General features: G+C 43.9%; 1 protein-coding gene across 1 annotated transcript in view; it reads left to right on the plus strand.

The window, feature by feature from the left end:
* Positions 1 to 25,344, plus strand: part of LOC133978894 (tetratricopeptide repeat protein 28-like) — a 118,624-nt gene extending 93,280 nt beyond the window's left edge. Inside the window, exons 7-25 of the mRNA XM_062417244.1 lie at positions 79 to 623; positions 1,906 to 2,429; positions 7,161 to 7,270; positions 10,321 to 10,450; positions 10,572 to 10,790; positions 13,264 to 13,423; positions 15,642 to 15,782; positions 18,736 to 18,880; positions 19,047 to 19,226; positions 19,408 to 19,717; positions 19,784 to 19,952; positions 20,233 to 20,480; positions 20,593 to 20,717; positions 20,799 to 21,030; positions 21,328 to 21,404; positions 22,127 to 22,150; positions 22,938 to 23,067; positions 23,181 to 23,288; positions 23,394 to 25,344. Coding sequence (XP_062273228.1) covers positions 79 to 623; positions 1,906 to 2,429; positions 7,161 to 7,270; positions 10,321 to 10,450; positions 10,572 to 10,790; positions 13,264 to 13,423; positions 15,642 to 15,782; positions 18,736 to 18,880; positions 19,047 to 19,226; positions 19,408 to 19,717; positions 19,784 to 19,952; positions 20,233 to 20,480; positions 20,593 to 20,717; positions 20,799 to 21,030; positions 21,328 to 21,404; positions 22,127 to 22,150; positions 22,938 to 23,067; positions 23,181 to 23,288; positions 23,394 to 25,009 — 5,193 coding nt within the window. The 3' untranslated portion in view covers positions 25,010 to 25,344. The remainder of the gene's footprint in view (positions 1 to 78; positions 624 to 1,905; positions 2,430 to 7,160; positions 7,271 to 10,320; positions 10,451 to 10,571; positions 10,791 to 13,263; positions 13,424 to 15,641; positions 15,783 to 18,735; positions 18,881 to 19,046; positions 19,227 to 19,407; positions 19,718 to 19,783; positions 19,953 to 20,232; positions 20,481 to 20,592; positions 20,718 to 20,798; positions 21,031 to 21,327; positions 21,405 to 22,126; positions 22,151 to 22,937; positions 23,068 to 23,180; positions 23,289 to 23,393) is intronic.
* Positions 25,345 to 25,460: the final 116 nt, after the last annotated feature.

The raw sequence follows: 25,460 nt of genomic DNA on the forward strand, positions 1-25,460 counted from the left end.
AATGTAATTTTGATACAATTAATGAAAATGTATCTGATGTCCCTCATGTTGATATAATGAAATTCTATCTGGTTTCAGGTTAAGGAGCGTAGGATGGAGGCCTGTGCCTATGCTGCCCTTGGGGCCACCTACAGGCTTGTGCAGAAATATGACAAGGCTCTGGGCTACCACACTCAGGAGCTAGAGGTATATCAAGAGCTGGGTGATGTGCCAGGAGAGTGCAAAGCCCACGGTCACTTGGCAGCAGTCTACATGGCCCTGGGGAAATACGCCATGGCCTTCAAGAGCTATGAAGAGCAATTGGAACTAGGGCGGAGGCTAAAGGATCCTGTCGTGGAGGCTCAGGTGTATGGAAATATGGGCATCACAAAAATGAATGTGGGGGTGATGGAGGAAGCTATTGGTTACTTGGAACAGCAGCTGGCCACTTTACAGCAGCTGAGTGGCAATGAGGCAGTAATGGACAGGGGTAGGGCCTATGGAAACCTGGGAGACTGTTATGAGGCGCTGGGAGACTTTGAGGAAGCCATCAAGTACTATGACCAGTATCTGTCAGTGGCCCAGAGCCTCAACCGCATGCAGGACCAGGAGAAGGCATACAGAGGCTTAGGCAATGGACACAGGTGAGTCTGCTTCAAGTGAAAGGAATATTATTTCAAATTCTCTATTTGACATTGCCAGAAAAACACTTTTCAGTTCTTGTATCATGCAGTTTGCAACTATCAGTTTCTCCTAGCTGTTGCAGCAGCGGATAAATGTATTTCTAATAATCGGAGTAATCCTACTTTGCATATGATTTTTTTCTCCTTGCACTTCCTATCAAGGACCACCATAGTTTAGAGACACATTGCTAGTGAGAAAGGCTTGTATCTGAGCCTGATGCTAGCTGTCTCAGCAGCAGCCTAGTGACTCTGGCCTTATCTGTATGCAAAGAAGCTTTGGCACACAGACGTCTGAAACTGGGGGGAAGTACAGTTATTTCGCGGCAACCTCTTACATCTCGTGTCTGTTCTCCCTTCGATTTCCCATTTATGTGTCAAAGAGCCGAGAGCATCCTAGGAGGCTCCACTGCAAAATAAAACACGAAAGGCTTGCTGAAATCCTCATTTCGGAGATGATTTTCTTTTTATTGTGCATCATCAGCATGGCACCACAGCAATCACACGCAGCAGTATTAGCCGTGGATGAGTTCAGAGGGGAATAATAGACATCACACACAAACCCTTCTCCTCTTCCAACAGCTCTTTGTCGCGCACGTACATTATCACACAACATTAATTAAGCTGAGGACTTTTATTCTTTTAATGCTCCATTTGAACGGGATCTGACAATTGTTGGTGTGCCTGAGAATATGAATAAAATCTGTTTGAAGGCTATGAAATATTGAGACGGGATGAATGCCAAACGGGCAACACATAAGCTGGAAGCTGGGCTGCTTCAACTGATGACCCAGCCCAGCAGTACCCATCAAACACTACCTAAATTTAAATTTCATATTAGGGCTCAGAAATCTCTCATACAGCCTTTCACACCCACTTTAGTCTGTTCACATCACCAGCTATCAGCATTTTGTTGAACATCTAAATTTGTGTTTTATTCATACTCATTGAAATTACATGGGGCTTTTCAAATGGAAGTGATATTGCAATAAGCACTCCTCATTTTGTGCTCTGTTGATGTTTGCTGGATAGATATGTATCTGTATGAATGAACAATATATTTTCCCCTAGATATGAGGTAAGCAAAGAGATGAATGTATTTATTTTGAATATTGTAGACCGAGAGAGTCTCAGTATTTATTCAAATTGACCAGAAAATGCCTTTTTTTTAGGTTGTCTATGTTGTTATCTCACTTCTAATCTGCCTCACTTTGACGCTCATTGGTTTTTCTGTCTCTACCTGCAGGGCCATGGGAAACCTACAGCAATCGCTGGTGTGTTTTGAGAAGCGGTTAGTAGTGGCTCATGAGCTTGGGGAGTGTGGAGGCAAGGCTCAGGCTTATGGTGAATTGGGTGCACTTCACAGCCAGCTGGGCAATTATGAGCAGGCCATCTCCTGTCTGGAGCGTCAGTTGGCCATTGCCCGTGACACCCAGGACAGACTACTGGAGGGAGATGCCAGCTGCGGTTTGGGTGTTGTATACCAATCTATGGGAGAGTATGAGACAGCCCTGCGATGCCACCAAAGTGATCTGGAGATTGCAGAGGAAACGGGAAGCCCCGCACGCCAGGCCCGGGCCTACGGAAACTTAGGCCTTACCTACGAGTCGCTAGGAAACTACGAGCGGGCGGTTGTCTTCCAAGAACAGCACCTAAGTGTGGCGGCTCAGACTAATGACTTGGCTGCCAAGACACTGGCCTATGGCAGCCTGGGGAGAACACACCACGCACTGCAAAACTACTCACAGGCTGTCATGTACCTGCAGGAAGGTGAGTGAGTCAGGGGGAACAGGAGAGAGGATTGCCTTTGTTGCCTGAGCTGATAGGCTTAGAGTTTGTGAATTCATGAATATGAAATTCAGAGCCTATTTGTTGCTAAGCCTTTGCCACATTTTTATTAGGCTGTGTGCATGCATGTGTGTGTGTGTTTGGGCTTTTGTGCTTATGAGTTATAAGTGCACGGGGGATTCTGTGTGCGTATTATGCGCCTGTGTTGTCTTCTTTGCTGTATAGGTATACCAGCATTTGTGTCTGTGCAAACCTATCAGGATGCACGCCAAGGCATTTTTCCTGTTTACTGTTAGCTGTTCTTCACACCTCTATATCTACTTTTCTCAGAGGGTTCTTTGCAGTGAGCTGCCAAAGGATCTTTTCACACAGTGAATGACAGACTCCTGCCTCTCACTGTTCATTGTCCCCTACCGATTATGGTGAAATAAAAAGCTGCAGCTTGGCTTCTGAAAAATTCATTATGTCAGTGACGGTGCAGGAAGTGTTTGTCACTGTGCATGTGATCAGTGAAAGCATCCATATATGTGTGCTGAATGTCCACAACACCAGCTTCACCCATGCCCACTGACAGACTTCATGCTCAAGCACACCCACTGTGTAATGGCCCAAAGCCTGTTTGAATCTAAGAAAACTGCAGCTCGTGTAAGAGGAGAGTTGCATATTTCACCCTGCAGGGAGTGAATGCAAGGGAGCAGGAATACATCTCCTCTATCTCTCCTCCGTCCGAGTTATTAGAATTAGCTGGGCCTGCAGTGACCCATACACCCTCTGCAAGCCTGCTTGTTGAGCTTTAATGGAAACAAAGGCGACAGGCCATTCTGTCTCCACCCTGTCCTCCTGTTGTCCCCTGTGCTGTCCTTGTATTGTTCCTCGGTCTGGCTGTGAAAAAGAACAGTGCCTTCACTATCCTTGACAGCCAATTATTTCTGGCCAACCTACCCAGACCGAAAAACTTGGCAAGGTTTTTTTTCCCTTCAGTTTTTCTATTTTTTTCTATTCCTACTGCTGTTTTTTTTATTCTTCATGCTGCACTGCTTGTTTTTTGTTTTTGTTTCCCAAAAAAGATTAATTGGAAGAAGGGATAGAAAGGCAGCTCCAAACTAGTGCAGATACTGTTGACAACATGTGACCCCTAAATCTGTGCGTGTGTAATCTACTTGTGTGTGCATGTGTGGATGTGCCTGATGGTGTTGCACAGAGTAAGACAGAATGATAAGGTTAGAGTGAAAGACACATGGAGATATCAATTAACTGATGATAGGAAGAAATACATTGTTACTTAAGTGCCCACAGAACTGTCAAAGTTAGACTCCTGTAATGTTACATGAAAAGACACTACAAAGCACAGTCTCAGGCTTAAACAAAAGAGGCATTTCACACCAAGATGCACCCTTCAACAATTAATACAATAGTGTCATAAAATCAATGCCGTCACTGTAGCGACTAATGAAGGTATTACAGTTTCTCCACGCTTCATTAATGGAACAACAAATAATGAAATTATAATATGAACATACAAAAGCAGCTTTTTGGGGGGGAATGCACTGATGCTTAATGTGAACCAGAATCAAATATGTGTATTGATAAATGCATATTGTAAAAAATTTAAAAAAAAGATTGAGTATTGATATATAGCATGATATATACCATTAAGAAAATACATTTAGTAGAATAATTTATTTTGTGAAATGTGTAATTTAAATAATTTGTTTATGAACGTATCACATTTTTGTATTATAGCTTACATCCGTAACTCCAATTTAATAGTCATTTTATATTTGAGAAACAAAACATAATGCAGGTATATATACCATATACAAAGTGTACAGTATAAGTGTAAGCTTGTGTACAATCTGTTTAATCTATATGAAATCATCATGTGTAAGACTAACAAATGTTAGTCTTACACATATAAATGGTGCATTTCTTAAAAAATGTTATTTCATACAGTAGTATGTAATAAATGCTCTATATATGATACACTATAATAGAACAGACTCTGGAAACCTAGTAAAACATATTCATGCTGGTCAGCCTTTGAACAACCTGTCATAAAGCATATAATACTAAATGCAGTTGGATGATATGCATCTCAGTGTGAAATGTCTGGACCTTTCATCATCATATGTGGACCCCTCACAGTTTTCAGCATTTCTATTTTTATTCTATAAATCTCCAGTGCTGGTTGTTGTTAAAGTGGCAGTAGTAGGGTTGGACTGGTAGCATGGTGTGCTACTGCACTTTTTTTTACCCCTCGACTTTTGGAGATCTTTGTGGTTTTGTCAGTATTATTTTACTACTTCTTATATATATATATAGCAATATATAGTAGTGATTAATATCTGGAAAACTGAAAAACAACTTAGCCTAGCGTTATAATTCATCATAAATTATTAAGCAAATGTTCACAAATTCTAATATGTATTACTCAACTTAATGCAAATGTTGATACTGTCTTCATGACTGAAGATATGTATTTATGTGGGATGAATTTCAATTTTATGTGACGCTTCAATGTTATACAAACTAGTATACAATCTCTGTCATCATGCCAGAGGTCAGGGGAGGTCTTTTTAAAACAGAATAGGTAGTAATGGTAGAAATGGAAGTGTTCACATCACAGTTAAGAAGAGAGAGACACAGGAAGTTCTTTACTACATGTGGTCATGATCAAAGGCTACTGTAGTGTCATGTGGATGAGTGCCTATGTGCCAGGGTATTTAGTTTGAGGCTCAATGCACTTGTGGTTCTACAGTGCATTAGATATTGTGCCCTTTTTTCCCGTACATGTGGTGTCTGCACATAAAGCTTGTGTCTGAAGCCAGAGGTGCTTGGGCCTCAGGGGCTGCAGAGAATCTCTCACCCAGCTGTCAAGCAGCCTTTAAAGTGTTCTCTAGTTGCTCTTCAGGGTGCAGCCAGCCACGGCCACATCCTCATGTCAGCCGCTGCTACGTGACTGTGCCTGCGGGGCGCACCAAAGGCACGTGCGGTGACAGTGACAGACACTGAATGATACGGCGCAGGAAAACAGAGGAAATGAAAGAGTTATGGAGGGAAGGAGGGATGGAGAAATAGAAAGAGGATGGCAGGCAGGCAGAGGGGAAAGACAGAGATCGGCATGAGTCATAATTCACATGTATTATTTCACTGTCAACTGGAGACTAAAGAAAACATAGAGTTGGTTGACATTCAGGCTTGATCATAAAGAACTATCACAGAGCAGCTCAGAGAAAGAAAGGTTTTCTCTCTCTCTATGTGTGTGTATGTGCGCGTGTACAGATGAAAGGCTCAGACCTGGAGTTGAGATGAGTGAGGGGTGAGGCTGTCACAGAATGAAAAGGATAATTTAGATCTGTTTCCTCTCTCTTGCTCCAGCGCCTAATGAGCCCTAAGCAGTGCCGAGTCCCCGCAAGCACTGCCACCACAGTCGAGATGAAACAGGTAGAGAGAGAGAGAGCAGAAGGGGACCTGAGACACAGGCACAGAGATGAGAAAATGAATACGGGAGGTAGAGGGAGAGAGAGGAGCGCAGCAGATGCATGGGGGAAGAGGGCAGGCGTGCAGACGGAGGGTGTGTGGAAAGATAAGGCGAGAGAGGAGACTGTAGCAGGCTTCAAAGGCTGCCGGCTAGCGTGGCCGTGGAGGAGCCATAAAGTCTATGGTTGCGTGGTGTGCTGGGTCTTGTGGAATAGGCTGGCTGTTACGGGTCACGCTCTCTGTTCTTGGCTTATCTGGTCCAGCCACAGACTGTTTTTCCAGGAATGCCGAGAAAAGCAGACTAGGATGAGGGTGGCTTGGCCCATTTTCTCCTCTCTTTGACCAAAAGCATGTTCAGACCCCTCCATCACACGAGCAAACGGAGAGAATAGACTTGCAAACACAGCCTGTGTTAAGTGAGACTTTGCATGAGCAATGGCCTATTGCAGACTGTAGGCTGCTAGCTGAGCATTTAGCACCTTGTGGGTGATATGTGGCCCGGCAGCTGTCGTTTTTTTTTCATCATTGTCCTCTGTGGAGTGGCATTTTCATCTCAGTAATTGGGTAGAACCAAGTACTCAGCAGGCAGGCTGAGGACACATGCAAAGATGTGACATACGCCTCACTGCTTGAGGGATTGGAAGTGAAAAACAAACTGCGCACTCACCAGGTGATCTGACACAGGCATACCCAATGAACATACACACCTAGGTACACACACTCCCTCGTACATGCACATTCAAACCTCCCTCCGATTCCCAAACAGTCAAAGTCTCCAAACAAAATATCACAAAGTAGACTTTGCACTGTGAGTTTGCATACAGTCTATTATTAGCTCATCAGTGTTTTGCAAATATTTGCAGACTTGTTCATGATATTGTGTGGCTTCTTTTGTGCAAGCATTAAGTGTGTGTTTGTGTTTGCTCAGCCAGTCGATCCTTAGCATTGATTACTATGCAGTCCGATTAGTGCTCTAACAGCCTCCCTCTATGGCAGAAGTGTGTGTGTGTGTGTGTTTGTGTTAGTGTGTGTGTGTGTTTTAGTCCCATTTTGAGCAATTTCTTACAATTGAGGCCAAATATCGAAACCTGTTCGCTGTCAGAACATCAGTACCACGCTATGCTTACATCTGTTACTCTGAAAGATACCTAAGAGTCTGCCTGCTCTGAATATTTTTTACTCTCTCCCTCCTCTCTGTCTCTCATCTGCTCCCGTTTCCTCCCCTTCTGACAGGCCTGCGGCTTGCTGAGCAGCTGGCTCGGCGTGAGGACGAGGCGAAGATCCGCCATCGTCTGGGGCTTTCTCTGTGGGCCAGTGGGAATCTGGAGGAGGCCCAACATCAGGTGAAGTATCTCCCGCTCTCTCCTCTCCTTACCTCACCTTGCATCAACTCACCTTCACTCAGTACTCCTCTCTCCTCTCCTCCATCTGGACTCCTTCCAGCAAATCCAGCTCTTGTAGTTAAAACTGACCTCTAATAAGCACACATCTGTCGAAAAACAACAATTACAAATGAGAGTAGGAAGTAGTTGACCAAAGACATGAAGGGTGGAATGTACATTTTTAGTAATGCCATCATGTTGAGAGAAAGAGACCAGAGGAAAGAAAACAAGAGGAGAAGATAAAAAGAGAGGTGGCTATAGAGCTTGAACAAGGCTGTCGGCAATATGCTGGGGAGTCTGTTGAGCTGGTAAATGCTGTCATCTCAGAAGACAGGCGACAGATGACTGAAGATTTTTTGTATTTATGTGCATGGTCTCAGGAGTCTCAAGCCTCTGCATCACACACACACACACACACACACACACACACACACACACACACACACACACACACACACACACACACTCACTCCTCTTCAGCCCACTACCCACCTGGCAAGCATGGAATATCCCGTTAACATCTCTCTTTGCAGTCTGTCCACACACCACAGCTCAAGATTTGATTTTTTTTTTTCCTAGTTTGTGTATCCACATACAAGTCTGTGAACAGTCAGCCAACAGCAGTGGCTGTCACGTGTGCCTGTAGGGATGTTATTCAGCTGCTTTCATTTTCAAAATCTAGTCCAAAACATTTCTGTTATGAGCAAGCTACATACATCTATGTGACCCAGATAGCTTTGTTTTCCGTCCTGCATTATACTTTTCAAAAAGTAACTTTGTCTGTTTGCAATTATCTGTAACAAGAGTTAGGGAGAGAAAGACTGAACCAAGGTGGTGGTGACTCGAGTGCTCATGAGTCATATTGAGGAATTTGTGTTCAATTAAAGCAAAATATTATTCTAACAAGGCAATGCAACATATTTTCCCAGTGTTTGTTTGCTCTCCAGTTTAACACTTCACCTTAGGCCCTCAGTTCTGCATGTTAACATTGTGTTGTCCTTGTTGTAACTTACAGTTAGCCAGAGCCTTGCCAACATATACCACAGCAATGTCAATGCCCTCCCCCCCTTCCCCTCCGGTCAGCTTGTAGCCCCCAGGGTGAAATGGTGGTGGGAAAGGACACTGTTGTCCTCAGAATATAGATCAAATGGTTATTCATGAGCTGGCCTGTTGCCACGCATGACCTTTGTAAATACCTTGACCCACTTCAAACCTCATTTGTAAAGGCTTGTATTGAAATTCATAAAGCATCCATAACTGTGGAATGAGAGTACTTAACCTCATGTTCCTTATTCTCTATATATTTAAACCCAGTTGCATTTTGACACCCTCGTTATGATCCTGGTGTTCAACGCGACACGCAGATTGACGTGTCCTGATTTTAATCAGCTATCTGAACATTGCATGCTACCTCTGAGAAGCGGTCAAATTCATATCTAAGGAGATCATGAATCAATACATTCATGTTTACTTAAATATCTGGTCTTCTGTAGATTAAGCTTCTCTTTTTTTACCTCTGATATCATGTATCAAAGAGGGAGGTTCCCCAGGGAGGTTATTTTACAAAAATCATTACAAGTATATGTGTATCAGACTCTGCTCGGATTACCGATTCAGTGTGACATTGACATTCACTTAACATGTCAGATAAAAGCCATGTTAGTGTCAGTGATGGAAAAACATGAGAGTCCTGTCTGAATGCATGGCAGTTGAAGAATGTGGCAGATTTTACCTGTACCACAGCCAAGCAAGTCACTGCGGACGCAGCACATTTGTGACTGTTTCCCTTTCATCTGTGCCAGGAGGGGTCAGGCCAGAGGCAAGGCGCTGTGAGAAATTAGTTTCACTCTTAAAGAGATGTCTGCAAGCCTAACAGATTAAACTAGCACTGCAGCAATCAGCCCACAGCCCTATCAGCAAAATCATCCTGGGACTAGAAGCTCCGTCTACTAGCACCAATGCAGCAGAGCTCACAGATTCTCTGCTGATCTCTACTCTCCCCCTTTCACTCCCTCTGACACACTTTCCTGCATGACCTTGGGATATGCCAGATGAGCTACAGTGTATGCATATATGTGTGCTCACAAGAAACACAAACACTCTGTCTCTAGCTATGCTCTCACCAAATCTACATCACTGATAGAATCCAGTTCATCCATACCAACAACCTTTTTTCCACTGCAGCTCTTTGTCTTGTATCAACTGTGGTCAAGCACTGTGAGCAGAGTGCTTTAGCCTCTCTGCTGGCCTGGCCCCCTGAAGAGTGGCTCTATAGCAGTCCCAGTCATCCTACAGGGCTGCCATAGGCGCAGAAATAGGAAATCAATAAAAGCTCCCATGAATCAGCACTGCTGGCCAGCTCTACTTTGCCAATATGCATCACTGCTTGCCACCCCACCTTTCCATTGTCTCTCTCTTTCTCTCAATCCATTGTCTGGCACTGAAAAGAAAGGTCCAATAACACCGACAGACCTATTGAGTTCATTGTGCATTTGTTCACATTGTCTGTCCAAGATGCCCAGGTAATGGTTTGGATTCTCATTGCCCTTTACCATGTCCAGGCAAATAAGAGCTGAAGAGAGGTTCACTTGTGTTGGATGGTCATTCATCAAGCTACATTACAGTACTTTCCTCTGTTTAGAGAGGGGCAGAATTAGAAAGCAGCATGTTGGATCAGGGAGGTGGGATGCTACCATCTAGTGGCAAAAATCTCCCTGTCTCCCTTTTAATCATACTCCTGTGGTGGTATATTATTTGGTGGACATTTTTGTCCAAAGTGTCTTTCAGGGTTATGACTGCTTAAATTTTAGCATGTGTTACCCCTGTTAAAAATCAAATCTGGAATGGAGAATGTGCTGGTATCATGCCCTAACTTTTGAAGTACAAAAGTCCACTTCTTGACACTCAATAATCAGCACTGAATGAAAGGCCAATGTTATATTTTTATTAAATGAACAAGCCAATGATATCTCAATTAATTGTATTGTTTGTTTTTTTTTGTTTATCTGCAGTTATACCGGGCATCTGCACTGTTTGAGACCATCCGGCATGAAGCCCAACACAGCACCGACTATAAACTCTCCCTATTTGACCTGCAAACCTCCTGCTACCAGGCTCTCCAAAGGGTTCTTGTCAGCCTGGGTATGCCAGTAGTCTCTTCTCTTTTGATTGCTAAATCACGCTGTTAGTTTTTAACCTTTTACATGGAAGATCAAGTTTTCTCTCGAACCTGTTTATCAACATTGACTTCTCAACACCACAGGCCACCATGATGAGGCTCTGGCAGTGGCAGAGCGGGGTCGTACACGAGCCTTCGCTGACCTCTTAGTGGAGAGGCAGACAGGCCAGCAGGACTCAGACCCCTACACTCCAGTAACTGTTGAGCACATCTTGGACACCGTCAACAGCCAGAGGGCCTTGGTACTTTATTTCTCCATGGCTGCTGGTTACCTGTACAGCTGGCTGCTGGCTCCAGGAGCAGGTAAGAACTACTGCGTTGATTGTAAATTCTTTTTTGGGAATCCAAGTATTCTTAAAACAGACTCTATGCTGTCAGAGACTAGTTAAATTCTGTGGCTATGTTTCAGATCCCCTCTTTTAAATTACCTTTTGGCCGGTAACTCATTTTCTGACAGTCCTTAGTTAGATACCTCTAAAGGCATTTAACTAAAAAACAATGTAAAGACTCACACAAAAATGATCAATAAAATGTGTGGTAGTGTATCTATCTATATTGCCCCTGACCTTTTCCTGTATTTTCTTATTTTCTCATTATTTTGCCATGTTCAGGATGTTTCTGGGCATCTATTTTTGGGCAGTGTGGCGTATAGCCCCCAGCCAGTAACAGTGCACAGGGTGTGAGATTGGGACTCGTAGTGTAGCGACCAGGTTACATCCCTGTCTGTGTCTCTCTTCTGTGCTCTCGGTCTGTGTGTCTGTTTGACCGGTGGCAGAGCTGAGCTCAACACAAACAAACACACACACACAGCAAAGAGGGCACAGCAAATAGACTGAAGCATGCGTTTCGGCTGCATTCACACAAAATCCGGCAATGTGACACCTTCCTGCAGGATTGTGCGGAATTTGTGCTTTAGAACAACAAATATTTTATTTATCTGATTCACTGCTTTGTTCCTGCTGTTACCGCTTCTTCTCTTCATTCAGTCTCTGGCTCACTTGACCATTGCTGCTCTCTCTCTCTGCTTTGAATGTTTACAAATAGCAACTGATAAATCCTGCATAATATGCCTTTATGTCACAGAATTTCTGGACTTTTCAATTTCATGCTAAATGTATTTTCACCATTTCTCCCACATAATTGATCTTTTACAAATGTACAATATATGCAAGTATAATACACAGTATGTAATATAGCTTACATATTCAAACACAAAACTAGATATGCTTACATAATGGATACTAGATACTAAAGAAATCAAATGTCATACAATTGTAGCAATGGACCACAATGTCCAAATCTTTCTTGTCTGTGTTGAAGCATCTCTCATGTGCGTAGTTAAAAGCTGCAACAGTTACACAGGTGAAAGCACAAACACACACAAAAAATGCTCTTGCTTGTTCAAATCAAAGAGGATAAAAGGCCTAGAGGCTACAGCTTGTTTTCAGCTGCAGGGGTAAGAGGGCCAGCTTTAACACCAAGCAGCCATGCCACCTGCCACTCAACTGTTAGGGTGTGCCCCCTGCCTCGCTTCTCACCCCAGAAGGCTCCTGCCAATGAACCATGCTAATTGATAGTGACACAGCCAAACAACACTGGCAACATCTTCGCACATGCCAACAGGAAAACACTTTTTTGCTTCAGCCAAGTCAGAACATAATTCCTCTGTCTCTTTTCATCTGCCTCCTTTGTTTTTTTTTTTGTCTCTTTCCTTGCTCTTCTTTATATTTCTTCTTGGCATTGCTTGTGTACTTGTGTGTATTTCTCTCTCTTGTGTTGACACACTGAAAAACACCAACACAGGCAGAGGGATTAAGATGCCGCTCTTTTATATGAGTCGTGAAATTCCAGTTTCACAAAAAGAATAGACAAAGCTGTGGGTGAAGTACCGAACATGTCACTCGACTCCTGTGGCTGTCGCATTGTTAGTTGTTCTTTGGCTCTCTTCTGCTCTTTGCTGTAAAGAGAGGAAATGAGAGCTGTGGCCCGTGTCCCATGCCACCAGGCCTGAACATGTGATCAACTCCAGCTTCCAGGCAGCCAGATGAACTTGACCCCCCAGCACTAGTCATAAGGATGGGAGGAACACTACAGGGACTAGTTGAGATCTTCAAAGCTCTGAATATTGCCCCAAGCTAAGAGGGAGCCACTTGCTCACTAATCGCCTGTCTGTCACTTCCTGGCATTCCCTGGCATCCAGCTGGCACACAAATATGGCCCGAGCTAAAGAGTCTGCAGTCAGGAAAAAAGGGCTACAAAGGTCCCAGTTACCTCAGTAGTGGAAATTACCTGACATTTTATAGACCTGAATGGGCACGTACTATATATAATATCTGAATTACAAATACTTTCCATTCAGTTGTTTTTAATACCACCCAAACACGTGAGCACATCCACACTTAAACAGCACTGACACAACCACAAACTCACACACATTCACACACACTCAGCCTCCATCTCCCAATGCACTCCTCCCCGCCCCCTCTGATGTTCCTTCTCAATACTCAGCTGAGCTCTCACGGCGAGCAGCAGATGGCACAGTCAGCCTCCTCTTATCTTTTATTGAACGTTATTTGTTTTATTCATCTTGCTCTACAGATGCAGTGCTGCACGTGCTCTCACTCACAGCTTTCAGTCAAAATGATCCAACATTCCCTCCTGTTGTGAGCGAGTAATACAAACGTATTAGAAAAAAAGAGGTGTGGAAAATACTATTTATTTTTCATGAACACCTGAAAGCAACCAGTCATGTTTGCCCTTCCCTATCTCTCCACAGGCATCCTGAAGTTCCATGAGGTGTACCTGGGCGAGGGGTTGTCAGAAGGAGGGTCAGAGTTCCAGGAGGGAGGTGGAGGTGGGCTGACCAGCGGCTCCTCGTTGGAGCAGCACATTGCCAGCGCTCGCGAGGCTCTGGGAGTCGAATCCTATTACAGCAGGTGAAATAGATGTTTACAGCCGTCACAATAACATACTCACCCAATAGTAGCTGCTGAAACATGCACACGAGCTTATTAAGCCTATATTATTCTATCAAACAAGCATGTATATTATTTTCCACACCCTCCTCCCGTTGACCCATATGTAATAGAAATCATTGGTTTTAACATCTTTTGGAGTGACACAAGTAGCATTATGGAATGATTGAGAATTTTTGGGTGTTCAGTCCTTACAAGACCCATTTCCTTTCCCATTTTGCCATGCTGTGGTCTTGATATCTGCTTTTAAGTAATTATGATAAAAAAGAGAATTTGTGGTCGCTCTTTTGCAATTTTTTGCATATATGGGACTTTCAATGCCTCAGTCACGGTCAAACATTTCCATTTGTGACCAGTATCTCCCACTTTATGATCAAACTCAACTTGCTACATGTTAAATATGGGAAAACACTGACACTCAAATTCAATTTTGCTGCTGTCAGTTATTTAACAAACTGGCTGTTTTAGGGATGTTATTGTGGCCCAGCAGGCAATGAGAGAAAATTTAGTTTGAGAATTGAGAGACGTCACTGTACTGATCGCATTGTTTGATTAACATGTGCTCTTTAGGGAGCCCTTGTTCATCAACTATCAGAGGGGAAGGTAAAAGAAACATAGAAACTACATCACCTTATCATCAGAAATGTTACCCAAAACAAAAAACAAACACCTGAACTAAAACTTGACGCTTTTATCCACCGACAGTTAGTTGAAGAAGGGTCATTTTATCATTCAGAGAGAGAGAGACAGAGAGAGAGACAGAGAGAGAGAGAGAGAGAGAGAGAGAGAGAGAGAGAAAGAGAGAGAGAGAGAGAGAGAGAGAGAGAGAGAGAGAGAGAGAGAGAGAGAGAGAGAGAGAGAGAGAGTGTATGTGTGTGTTAAAGAGTGTTATTCTGCCCCATTGCACTCAGTGATGACAGGCCTCCACTACCTGCCTAAAGTACTCCACTCTCTCCCCAGTGAGAATAAATGAGACGGAATAATGGCTCTTTGGATGGCCAGACAGTTGAACCTGCCTAACAAACAGCAGACCTGACAAGTAAAGCAGGAGAGAATGGGTTTACTTAGAGTACAAGGAAAATGGGAAGAGGATGCAATGATAAAATCAATGAGGTAACAGTCAAAGAAGCAAAGCCTGGTGAATAAAAACCACATAGACAACATGGAATATAGCCAGACGAACTTTGCATGAGAAGTTGGAAAACGCAGCGTGTTATATTAGCATCCATTGCCATCCACGGGTCTACGCCGTGTTTGACGTTCTCTAGTTGGTGTTTGATCCATGGTGCCCAGCTGGTCCGCCCAGTGCCAGCCTCCGACACCCTAGCAGCTTGGCCCTCCTGCCCCATTACCAGCTCATTTACCACTCCAATGGGAAGCTGCACACATGCCACTGCGCCTGGATGGGCACAATATGTCACCACTTACCAGCCCATTCATTCTCCAGAGTGGAGAGAAAAGGACGCGGCCCTCTGAAATGAGTGGAGAGATAAAATGAATGGGATGAAGAAGAATAGGGAGAGGATGTGTGTGAAACAAAGGAGGATATAGAGAGGGAAGGATGCAGCCTTTGTGGTAGTGGAAAACTTTGTATTAATACATGGGATTTCTATGTGATCATCTTTGTAAACTGCACATATATATGGTCTATCAATGTGGACTCCATTAGGAGGACACATTTTTAATGAGACATATACTGCAAGGATTTTTTTTTTTTATATGGTGGTAGTGGGAGTAAGATGATGAGAGATCCCATGGCACAAATACACACAGCTGCTGTGAGAGCAAGAAGCTGACATAAGAGTTACATGATATGGATGCATCAGAGGAGAGGTTCGGGCATGAAGGGGAGCGATTGGGGGGTGAAGTAGTGATTGTGGAGAGGGGGATGGTTGACTTCCCCAGTGACTGGATCAGCATCACCAGCATTATAATGAAAGGATTTAACTCTGCTTACCATCACAGTGTTGGACCAAGCTTGGAAAATTAGGCCAAGTATGTGTGGGTTGAACAGTGTGTATTTGGCCAGATCAGGAGTGTGTGCAAGTTGATTTATCCACAGTGAAACAATGTAAGTCTGTGTATTGTCTACTTTGCTGAAGTGCCTTGTTTTCTTGCCAACATCGCCACGACTATGCATGTCTCTCAATCTCTCTGTGTGTTTCTCTCTCTTTCTCAGAGGGTGTTCGAGCAGTGAGACAGAGAGTGAGGCAGGAGATTTGTTGGACCAACAATTTGAGGAGCTCAACAACAAGCTTAACTCTGTCACCGATCCAACAGGCTTCCTGCGCATGGTGTCCAGAAACAACCTGTTCAACAGGTAGGAGATTGTTGCAAAGCACCTGGACATCTCTGCACTCTTATTGAGACTAATCAACAAGAACTACTCAGACCCACTTTTCCACAGAAAAAAGATTAAAATATATCTGCTTGGGTAAGGAGATTCACGGGTATTGCGGCTCATGTGTGAAAAGAGTCTTTTCTCCATTGTTTAGCTAGCACAGAGGCAGCATGTGAATCCTCCTTATTAAATAGACTGAGTTGAGCCAAGCTCCTAAAGCCCTTATCAACTGCCTACTCTGATGGTGTGTGTGTGTGTGTGAGTGTGTGCGGGTGCGTGCGTGTGCGTCTACATGCCAGACACAGACATTGAGACCAATGTGGGTTTTAGATGTTTGCCCTGTCTGTGTTTGTTGTGCAGATTTATGACTGTGGAGATTTCAGCGAGTCTGCCCGTGTGCTCGTTCAGCTCGAGTAGTGTTTAATGATACTATGCATAGTATTCATTTACATTATGCTGATTGGTAATGTATACCGATAGAATGTGTGCATGTGTGCATATGTGTGTGTCTGGGTCATATTTCCTTGTCCTCGTCCACAGTTGAGCTGCTCTTTGATGAGAGGGTAATTCCAGCTTTAATTGCGTCTCGGTGCTCATTAAGCCCTTTTAATGGGCTGCCGGTAATAATCTGCTCATTCTTTTGGGTCTCAAAAAACCCTGAATTATAAAGCTCCTCATGCTTAGGAGCCTATCATCCATCACAAAGCTAAAGCAAGAGAAAATGAAGAGAACCTCATTGTCATTTCAAGTCATACATCTCTGGGTATGATGTCAAGATAAACTACATCATTTTCCCCTAACATTAAAAATTTAGGCTATTAGTGGTATGAAGACTGCAGTATTTTCACTATTCACTAACTCTTAATTAAAAGAGAGAAAAAAATTATAATGAAGTCTAATTAAATGACATTTGAATCAAATTGGTACAAGACAAACTTTACAACTGTGCTTTCTGATGTGATGTCTTCACCTGGCATTTTCATCGATGTCCGCCTTTAACTCTGAGATTTAATCTACACCAGGGAGCTTGGAAGGATTACTATGGGAAGGTGATAATGAAAGTCTGCTCATGTCTAATCCCCTCAGTGTGTAATTGAATACATTTTTATGCAAGATGGTAGCATAATGAGGATCATGATGAAGTTGTCAGTTAAGAGGTAGTAAACAGGTAGTGAGTGCAATGCCTGTATTTACAGCTATGGGGCAACTTGCTTATTAAGCAATAATTTATATCATAGCTAGAAATAAGGTCAGAATAAAAAGCTTATATGTGTATTAGAGGTAGACTTGTCTACATTTGTATTGCCTCTGAGATCACACTTAAAGTCATGTCATTCAACTGCAGCCACAGAATACAATCTTCACCTTCAGTCACACTGCTCTTGGTCATTTCTTTTCACCGTTTCCCCCTACACTTGACACTCACCTTCTCTTGGCTTATCCCTTGCCTCCGCTCTCATTCTTCCTGTCAGGCTAACAAATGATTGTTTGCTTTCCCATGGAGTCTCATGCCAAGGCCTGGGAGAAAGACAGAGTGTTGGGAGGGAGGGAAGCCAGTGGCCAGGGGCTACCAAAAGGGCAGGATAGATGTCTGCTGGCTGGGGCCCGGAAGATACACTGGCTGGTAGAACAGATGGAGAGAAGTGACAAAAGCTTTGGCCCAGTGTGCCTACAGCACCAAAGACTTCTAACCCCATGGCCACCATTAGCACAGTTCTCAGTATGTCATGTGTCTGAGCAGGGAGCTGTCATTCCTGTCACACAGCAGGCATGCCTCAAACAAACAGGGCTGTTACCTTATTTTGCTCAAAGTCCTGTGAAGTGTTCATTGGCAGTACATTGAAACTCTGACTTCTGATTATATGTAGAGCACGTCCCTATAAAGACATTCCTCTTCCTGTTCTGATTCTGGCAAATTAAAAGAATTCAGCACAACTGCATTTTACTCCAAGCTCCAAACTACCATGGTTCAATACTGCCATCTAGTGGAGTTATATATGCTGATATAACATTCTCAGTACTATTGCCGCTTTGTCATGTGAAATTATATATATTACATCTGCTTTTACAGAGAGATTCCAGCACATTACAATGGAAATCCAGTATGGCCTGCCTTTATCTGCGTCTTACTTGGTGAAACTTAGATCTGACAGTGAGCATGACAGAAAAAAAACGAAAGCTGAGCCTCTGTGATTGAGAGTGTTGAATCACTCCCTCCTGCTGAAGCGTACTATTACCACACACACAAACCCACAGAAATTACAGTGGCTGAGTTTGCGTCTTTCCAGAGTTGTATCTGATGTAACACTCTGCAGCAAGTTAGACATGGACCTTATCAGCTGCATTCCCAGCAGAAAGCTCATTAAGAGTAGTGTGAAGGTTTGATGTTAAAGGACAGTTTCATGCATGAGATCCCCGTTGAAAGGATTTTTGTACCTGATTAAAGATGACAAGACAACTTTAATAGCTTCATTTAACCATTTTGTAGCAGAAAATAGTTTTTTTGTTCCAAGTACAAATAATTAAAAACTGAAATGGTATACTCTCAACACAGACAGCAATAATTTGAATTGAATTGTTAATTATCATGCAGTGTTTTCAATTAGGGACCTTTTATTGATCTCCACCTAGTTTTAACTTAAGTCTAGTGTAGAACTAATTGTGCAAATTGATTATATAGAATAAAAGAACATCAAATCCAGTGTTGGTATTGAGACAATGTACACTGTCTGGACGTTGGACAGTCATTTTGTAATTTAAAGAAAACATAAAGAACGAACAAAGTTCATTGAAATATTTTTGGAGCTTACTTTAAATGCATAATGGAGGGGTTGTAAATTGCCTGAAACTACACAGGATTTGCAGAAGAATAGAATAGAATTGACAAAATGATAACCTTGCATTGCTTCGTGTTGTGTTTGTGTTCATGCAGGAGTTGCCAGAGTATGACCAGTCTGTTCAGTAACACCATGTCTCCTGCCAAAGATGGTAACTCTTCCCTGCCTCGTCGCTCCAGCAACCTCGGCAAGCCTCCACTCCGGGCACTTTATGATTTGCTCATTGCACCTATGGAGGGGGTGAGTGCTACCTCTATGGGACATTGCCTGCGTATTGATGTAGTTGTGTGGGAGAGATGAAGAGCATGATCCAGAGAAAATGCAATTATGAGAAATCAAAAGCACAACATACTGTGAATGTTATTTTGTATTTGTGTATCTTCACACTAATCCTTTTGTCTGTCAGGGCTTGATGCACTCCAGTGGGCCTGTGGGCAGACACAGACAGCTGGTGATGGTGCTAGAAGGAGAACTGTACCTCATCCCCTTCGCCCTGCTTAAAGGAAGCTCTTCGAATGAATACCTGTATGAGCGCTTCAGCCTCATAGCTGTTCCCTCCATCAACGGCCTTGGATCTAATGCAAAGGTTGAGCCTCTTATTCAGATGTCTCCAAAATACTTCAATTTCAAACCCCAGTAAAAAACGAACAAAATACTTTTATATCCTCTGATTCTACTTCTTCAAGTCATCTACAGTATAATGAATTATTAAACTGTTGTCTTTGGACTGTTGAGCTAGATTTTAACCCTGGTTGCTGTGTTCCTAGGCTCATTCCCGGCGCCCTGGACCAGTTCCATGTGGTGGTGTCTCGATGGCAGCAGTGGTGGGGAACCCTAGACTGCCCTCACCTGTGATGGACCGCTGGCTTTGGGGACCCATGTCCTCTGCAGAGGAGGAAGCTCATATGGTGGCTGAACTACTGGGCTGCCAACCCCTGGCTGGCTCTTCTGCAACTAAGGAAAGGGTCATGAGTGCCCTCACACAAGCTGAGTGTGCCCACTTTGCCACCCACATTTCCTGGAAATTGGCGGCTCTGGTGCTCACCCCAAACCCAGAGGGGGTACCCGGTGGGGCAAGTGCTAGTGTGGGAGTGGGAACAGTGGGGAGAGGTGCAGGGGGGAGGAGAGGGAGCAGTGGCAGAGGCAGGAAGGGTTCAATTGGAAGCGGCTACACCATCCCAGAGTCTCTCCACATGCAGGATGACAGCAGTGACGTGGAGAGCATCTGTGACAGTCCATCCCTACAGGAGTTCCTGCTCACAGCTGCAGATATATTGGACCTGAGGTTACCTGTCAAGCTGGTGGTTCTGGGGTAAGTGAACTGGTTGAGGGAAACACATTTAAATGTTGATTTAAGTCCTGATGTTTTAGGATATTTTAATCACACAGCATATGGATTGAGGTTTGATTTACCTTAATGAAAGGCATTATATACAGTACAACATTAAAAAAGATGGTATGTAACTGATGAGAATGGGATAGCACAGCCTAGAAAGATAAAAGCTAATCATGCTTGAAATGTTATAAAATGCTATAAAATATTTTACATCTTCCTAATTCAATTATATGTGTGGTTATTGTTCTGCCTTCAGCTCATACCTGGAGTCCAGCAGCAAGGTGACAGCAGATGGTGTCGTGGGATTGACCAGAGCCTTTCTGGCTGCTGGCGCCCAGTGTGTTCTGGTGTCCTTGTGGCCTGTCCCTGTTGCAGCCTCCAAGGTTTTTGTCCATGCCTTCTACACTGCTCTTCTTAATGGGACCAAGGCTAGTGCAGCCCTGGCAGATGCCATGAAAACTGTCCAGAGTAGCAAGCAGTACTCACACCCTTCCAACTGGGCAGGTTAGTGATGTCTTTTATTTATGTGTTAATTATACAAATGTACACTTAAGAATAGATAACTGCAGATATAAAAACCCATGGAGCTCTTTTTAATAGTATTATTTCTGTCCAGGATACATGCTGATTGGCAATGATGTGAAGCTTAACAGCCCATCTTCACTGATCGGGCAAGCTTTGGCAGAGATTCTTCAGTATCCAGATCGAGCACGTGATGCTCTGAGAGTTTTACTCCACCTGGTGAGACAAGGACTTGCATATGTAATTTCTCAATCAAAGACACACAAAAATACTGATGCTACACTACTGTGCTGTTTGCAGGTGGAGAAGTCTCTTCAGAGAATACAGAACGGTCAGCGTAACTCCATGTACACATCCCAGCAGAGTGTGGAGAACAAGGTGGGGGGAGTCCCTGGCTGGCAGGCCCTTTTGACGGCTGTGGGCTTCCGACTTGACTCTGCAGGCACCGGTATTCCTGCTGCTGTCTTCTTTCCTACTGCTGACCCAGGAGACAGGCTACAACACTGCAGCACCACTTTACAGTCACTACTGGGTACGCACCATAGACAGGCTCTACATCACATTTAAAACATATTCAAAATCAGTCTCATGTTTTTGTGTTCTTAATTATGTAAGATGTGTTTTTTTTTCTCTGCTGTGAATTTACAATGTTTCACACAGACAGCAGGGCCAGTTCTGTCATTTATTTTCATAACCATGTCATACACTAGTATATCACTACATATGATACCACCTGTTTAATCATAGTGCTGCTTAGCTTTAGGTATAAAAAAAAAAAACTTGCCTGGCGTATGAATAATGAAGAACTTCCTTTGATCCCATCCCTCAGGTCTGCCGCCGCCAGCTCTCCAGGCTTTGTGCAAACTCATCACAGCTTCAGAGGCAGGAGAGCAGCTCATCAACCGGGTAGGCCCCTGCAGTCCTGAACAAATGTTGCCAGATTTTTCAGTCTAATGCTCGAGATACAAATAGGTCTTTGGCCCAACATACAAATAATATATCAAATTTTTTTTTTTAATGTTAAGAATTTTAGAGGCCGTCATTTCCTTTGAAACTTTTACAGGCCTATGCACCATGAGGTTATTGCTAGAAGAGAATAAGAGGGCTATATCATTGCATAGATGCATTACGTCAGGTCCGGATACGCACTGGTGCACTGGCAACTCAAGCTGCAGCTTAATCTGCATTGAAATGCTGCACATGAGGCCTATCTAGCAGTCCTTCAAGTACAAGGTCTTAACTACAATCTGAGTCCTGTTCTCCTGCAACCAAACTCGTGACACCAGAGAATTAATCTTGCGTTGCAGAGGTTTATCCCTGTTTACGTGTAACATGTGGCTGTCACATGCTGTAAGTGAAAGACTATCCAGTTAATTGGTTATTAGCAGCATTTGTCGCCTCATACTGCAAATAATGGTCTCAATCTCCAGAACATAAAACATGCTTAACCTAATCTATGCTGATTGTGTCAGACTCCACTGTCTTCAGGGTAATATATTATACATTATTGTTACTTGTTGCTATTATCCTTCTTGTTGAGCTGAACCCTTGTACCCTTTGTGAATGGCCTGTGTGCATGCAATTAAAAGCCTATTCTCTCTCCCATTCCCCTTACATGCTGTCTGAAGGCTGTTAAAAATATGGTGGCAATGGTAAGTGTGCCTTGACCTTCCTCCACTCCACCTTGTGTCCCGCTTAACTTTCTGCAACGCTGCCCTCTTTTGTTTAGAAGCTGCATGACAATTCATTTAACGATTTAGTTAGTTTGTATCATGCTGATTTTATGATCTGTATGCATGCATGAAATGTAGTTTAGCAGCCCATCCCCCCTTCATTGTGTAGTCCTACAGTCAGACATTAAGGATTTACCCTGGTTCACTACAGGTGAGAGGAATGTTTCAGGGTGGTAGAAGGGATAAAGCTATGATGTAAAAACAAACCTCACATAATCATAAAGAGTGAAGTGAGGAGAAGAGGCACATTTCTGTTTTCTGAACAGTTACATCATGTGGACAAAGGTGTCTCTGTTCCAAGCAAAGTAATCCCCAAACATAACAGGCAAGGGCACATGTAAACCCCCACAAAGCTGAAACCATTTTAGCTCTGTTTCCCTGCAGGTGTTCTGTTACCCTGACCACTGATTCACTTACTTTTACAGTATTTCCACAATAAACTGTGGTTGTCATTATTTTAGGGGATTTTAGTTGATTCAAAGTTTGTTTTTTTAATGAATTGAGAGCAAGGATGTAAATAACTGGATGATTTTTTTTCATGAGAATGGAAAAATCATCCAGGTCCTAGTTTGCTCATAAAAACAGTTTTACCCATTAATCATATCTCCAGTAGAATTCATCAGCATAATACTTTATTATTATTATTATTCATTATTAACACTTTTTTTTGTTTTCTCTCTTTGTCTTCTCCTTTTTTTATCTCCAGCTCCACCAGGTACTAGTCCAACTCCAGACAGGAGAGAAAGAACAGGACTTCTCCCTGCTGCCCATTCAGGTGTCCATTAGTGTGCAGCTATGGAGACTGCCGGGATGCCACGAATTTCTGGCTGCTCTAGGTGAGTCGTCCACTTCCTAAGAAAACTGTGAATTCCGGTCCCCTCCCATTATGCATCCGTGAGTCCCTGTGGACTCAGGCACATCATTGTTAACTCTTTCTTTGTGTGTGCAGGTTTTGACTTATGTGAGGTAGGCCAAGAAGAAGTGGTGCTGAAAACAGGCAAGCTGGCCAACCGCCGCACCTTGCACTTTGCTCTGCAGTCTCTGCTGGCGCTGTTTGGTAAATATATTTAGTGCTTTAGGCTTTTAAGAAAACAAAATACTCATTCTTATTTATGTTTTGTTTTATCAGGTTTCACATTTCATGTTTCATCTCTTCCCTCAGACTCCACAGAACTGCCTAAGCGTCTGAGCCTGGATAGCTCATCTTCCCTTGAGTCTCTAGCTTCAGCCCAGTCTGTGTCCAACCCCATGCCCATGGGATACTCAAGCCTTCCCTTCTCTTCTCATTGCCTGGACAATCAGGCATCAGATGCCATCTCTGTCTATAGCCTCAGCTCTGTGGCCTCTTCCATGAGCTTTGTTTCCAAGTCAGATTGTGATTTCCTCAGCCATCGGCAGCGCGGTGGAGCCACAGCACACTACTCTGCCCACAAGCACCCTCACGTTCCCCGTAGTCGCTCCTCTCCTCATGGGGCAGCTGCTGCAGTGGCAGGAGCCCGAGGTGAGGAGGAGGAATACGAGGGTTTTTCTATCATCAGCAGTGAGCCGCTGGGAAGCCACTGTGACTCTTTGCCTCTGCCACCAGGCCACAGCCAGCGCCACCACCGTGGAGGCAGGGGGGTTGTTGGTGGATCTGGCACAGGTGCAGGAAGAGGCTACAGTGTATCAGTATCATCAAGAGGCAGTGTCAGCACCCCCACCTCCCCTGTCAAAACATGTGTGGTGCCCAGTCCAAACTCACCATTCCAGAAGGTGGGTAAGGTGAGCAGCTCAGATACAGGTGAATCAGACCAGTCCAGTACTGAGACAGACAGCACTGTCAAGTCTCAGGAAGAAAAAACTGTCACTCTGGATCCTCAAGAGCTAGCCCAGAAGATTTTAGAGGAGACTCAGAGCCATCTGCGGGCAGTGGGTAGTCTTCAGCGGGCCGGGGCAGAGGGTGGGACAGCAGGAGGAACCTCAGCTCGGAGCAGCGCCTTCCGCTCATCTGAAACTAGTGCATTCAGCCGTCCTAACAGCAGTGCTAGTGGTCGAGCTCAGTCTTCCCCAAGACCCAAACCTCCCTCTCGTTCTTCTTCACTGCAGAAGATAAGCTCTGGCTACAATAGTCCTGCTGTCTCTGAGTCTTCCCAAAAGGAGGGCAGCCACCCTTCACCCACTCTGGACAGCCACGCACAGTTCAAATTGAAGTACCCAAGTTCCCCATACAGTGGCCACATCTCTCGCTCCCCTAGTAATGTGTCTCCCAGTTCTGGTCACCAGTCCCCGTCTGGTAGTGCTCCATCTCCTGCCCTATCATACTCCTCCACAGGCTCTGCCTGTTCTACATCGGCTGATGCTTCAGACTTGGACCGTTTAAGAAGAGGGGTCATTGATGAGAAAGTCCAAGCTATCCACAATCTGAAGACCTTTTGGGCTAATGCTGCAGCCCAGCAACAGCAAGGACATCTAGGTCCTGTCAGAGCTGTCCACAGTGCTTCTGGACAACTGGGTTCTGCCAGTAGGGATGTATTGAGCCTTCTGAACCTCTCCCCACGCCATTGCTCCCCTAATGACACCCAAGACAGCCTGGAGCTGCGGGAGCTGGGGCTGCAGTCACTGGACAGGGGCAGCAAGAACTCTTCCAATGGACACCACTGCTCCAACCCCAGGAAAGTGGCTCCATCACCTACAATTTCCACAAGCAGTAGCCCTGGTGCTCGTTCTATCCGACTACCTTCTGGCAATGGATACAAGTTCCTGTCGCCTGGAAGATTTTTCCCTTCCTCTAAATGCTGAGACATTTCAAATGGTCCTATACTTTAACCTATAATTTACTATCCTGTGTGCTGGAGGAGTAGGGCACTGTTTGAGGGCCACTATTGGTCCACCGAGCTTGACTGACAGTGAGAAGGATTTGATTGGTCAGTGAGTGTGATCCTGCAGAGGCACATGAATGCTTTAGAGCGTCTTGTCTATGTGCCCATAACACTGTAAATGGCAATGAGAAATACTCAACGACCTGATACTGTGTTTGTGTGTAACTGTGTGTCAGGTAAATGTCAATGCCATTTGGTATTTTTTCCCCCAAAACCTTGCTGTTTGTGTGGGCCGAGATGCAACAGCTATGACTGATTTCCTCCATTCTATTTTTTGTTTTTAAATTTAATGGTTATTGTTATTATTGTTTGTTATTGTTATTAATATTATAATAATTATTATTATGTTTTGTAAATTAATTCCAGTGTTT

Source organism: Scomber scombrus, chromosome 4 (genome assembly GCF_963691925.1).
Source record: "Scomber scombrus chromosome 4, fScoSco1.1, whole genome shotgun sequence".
Classification (NCBI taxonomy): domain Eukaryota; kingdom Metazoa; phylum Chordata; class Actinopteri; order Scombriformes; family Scombridae; genus Scomber; species Scomber scombrus.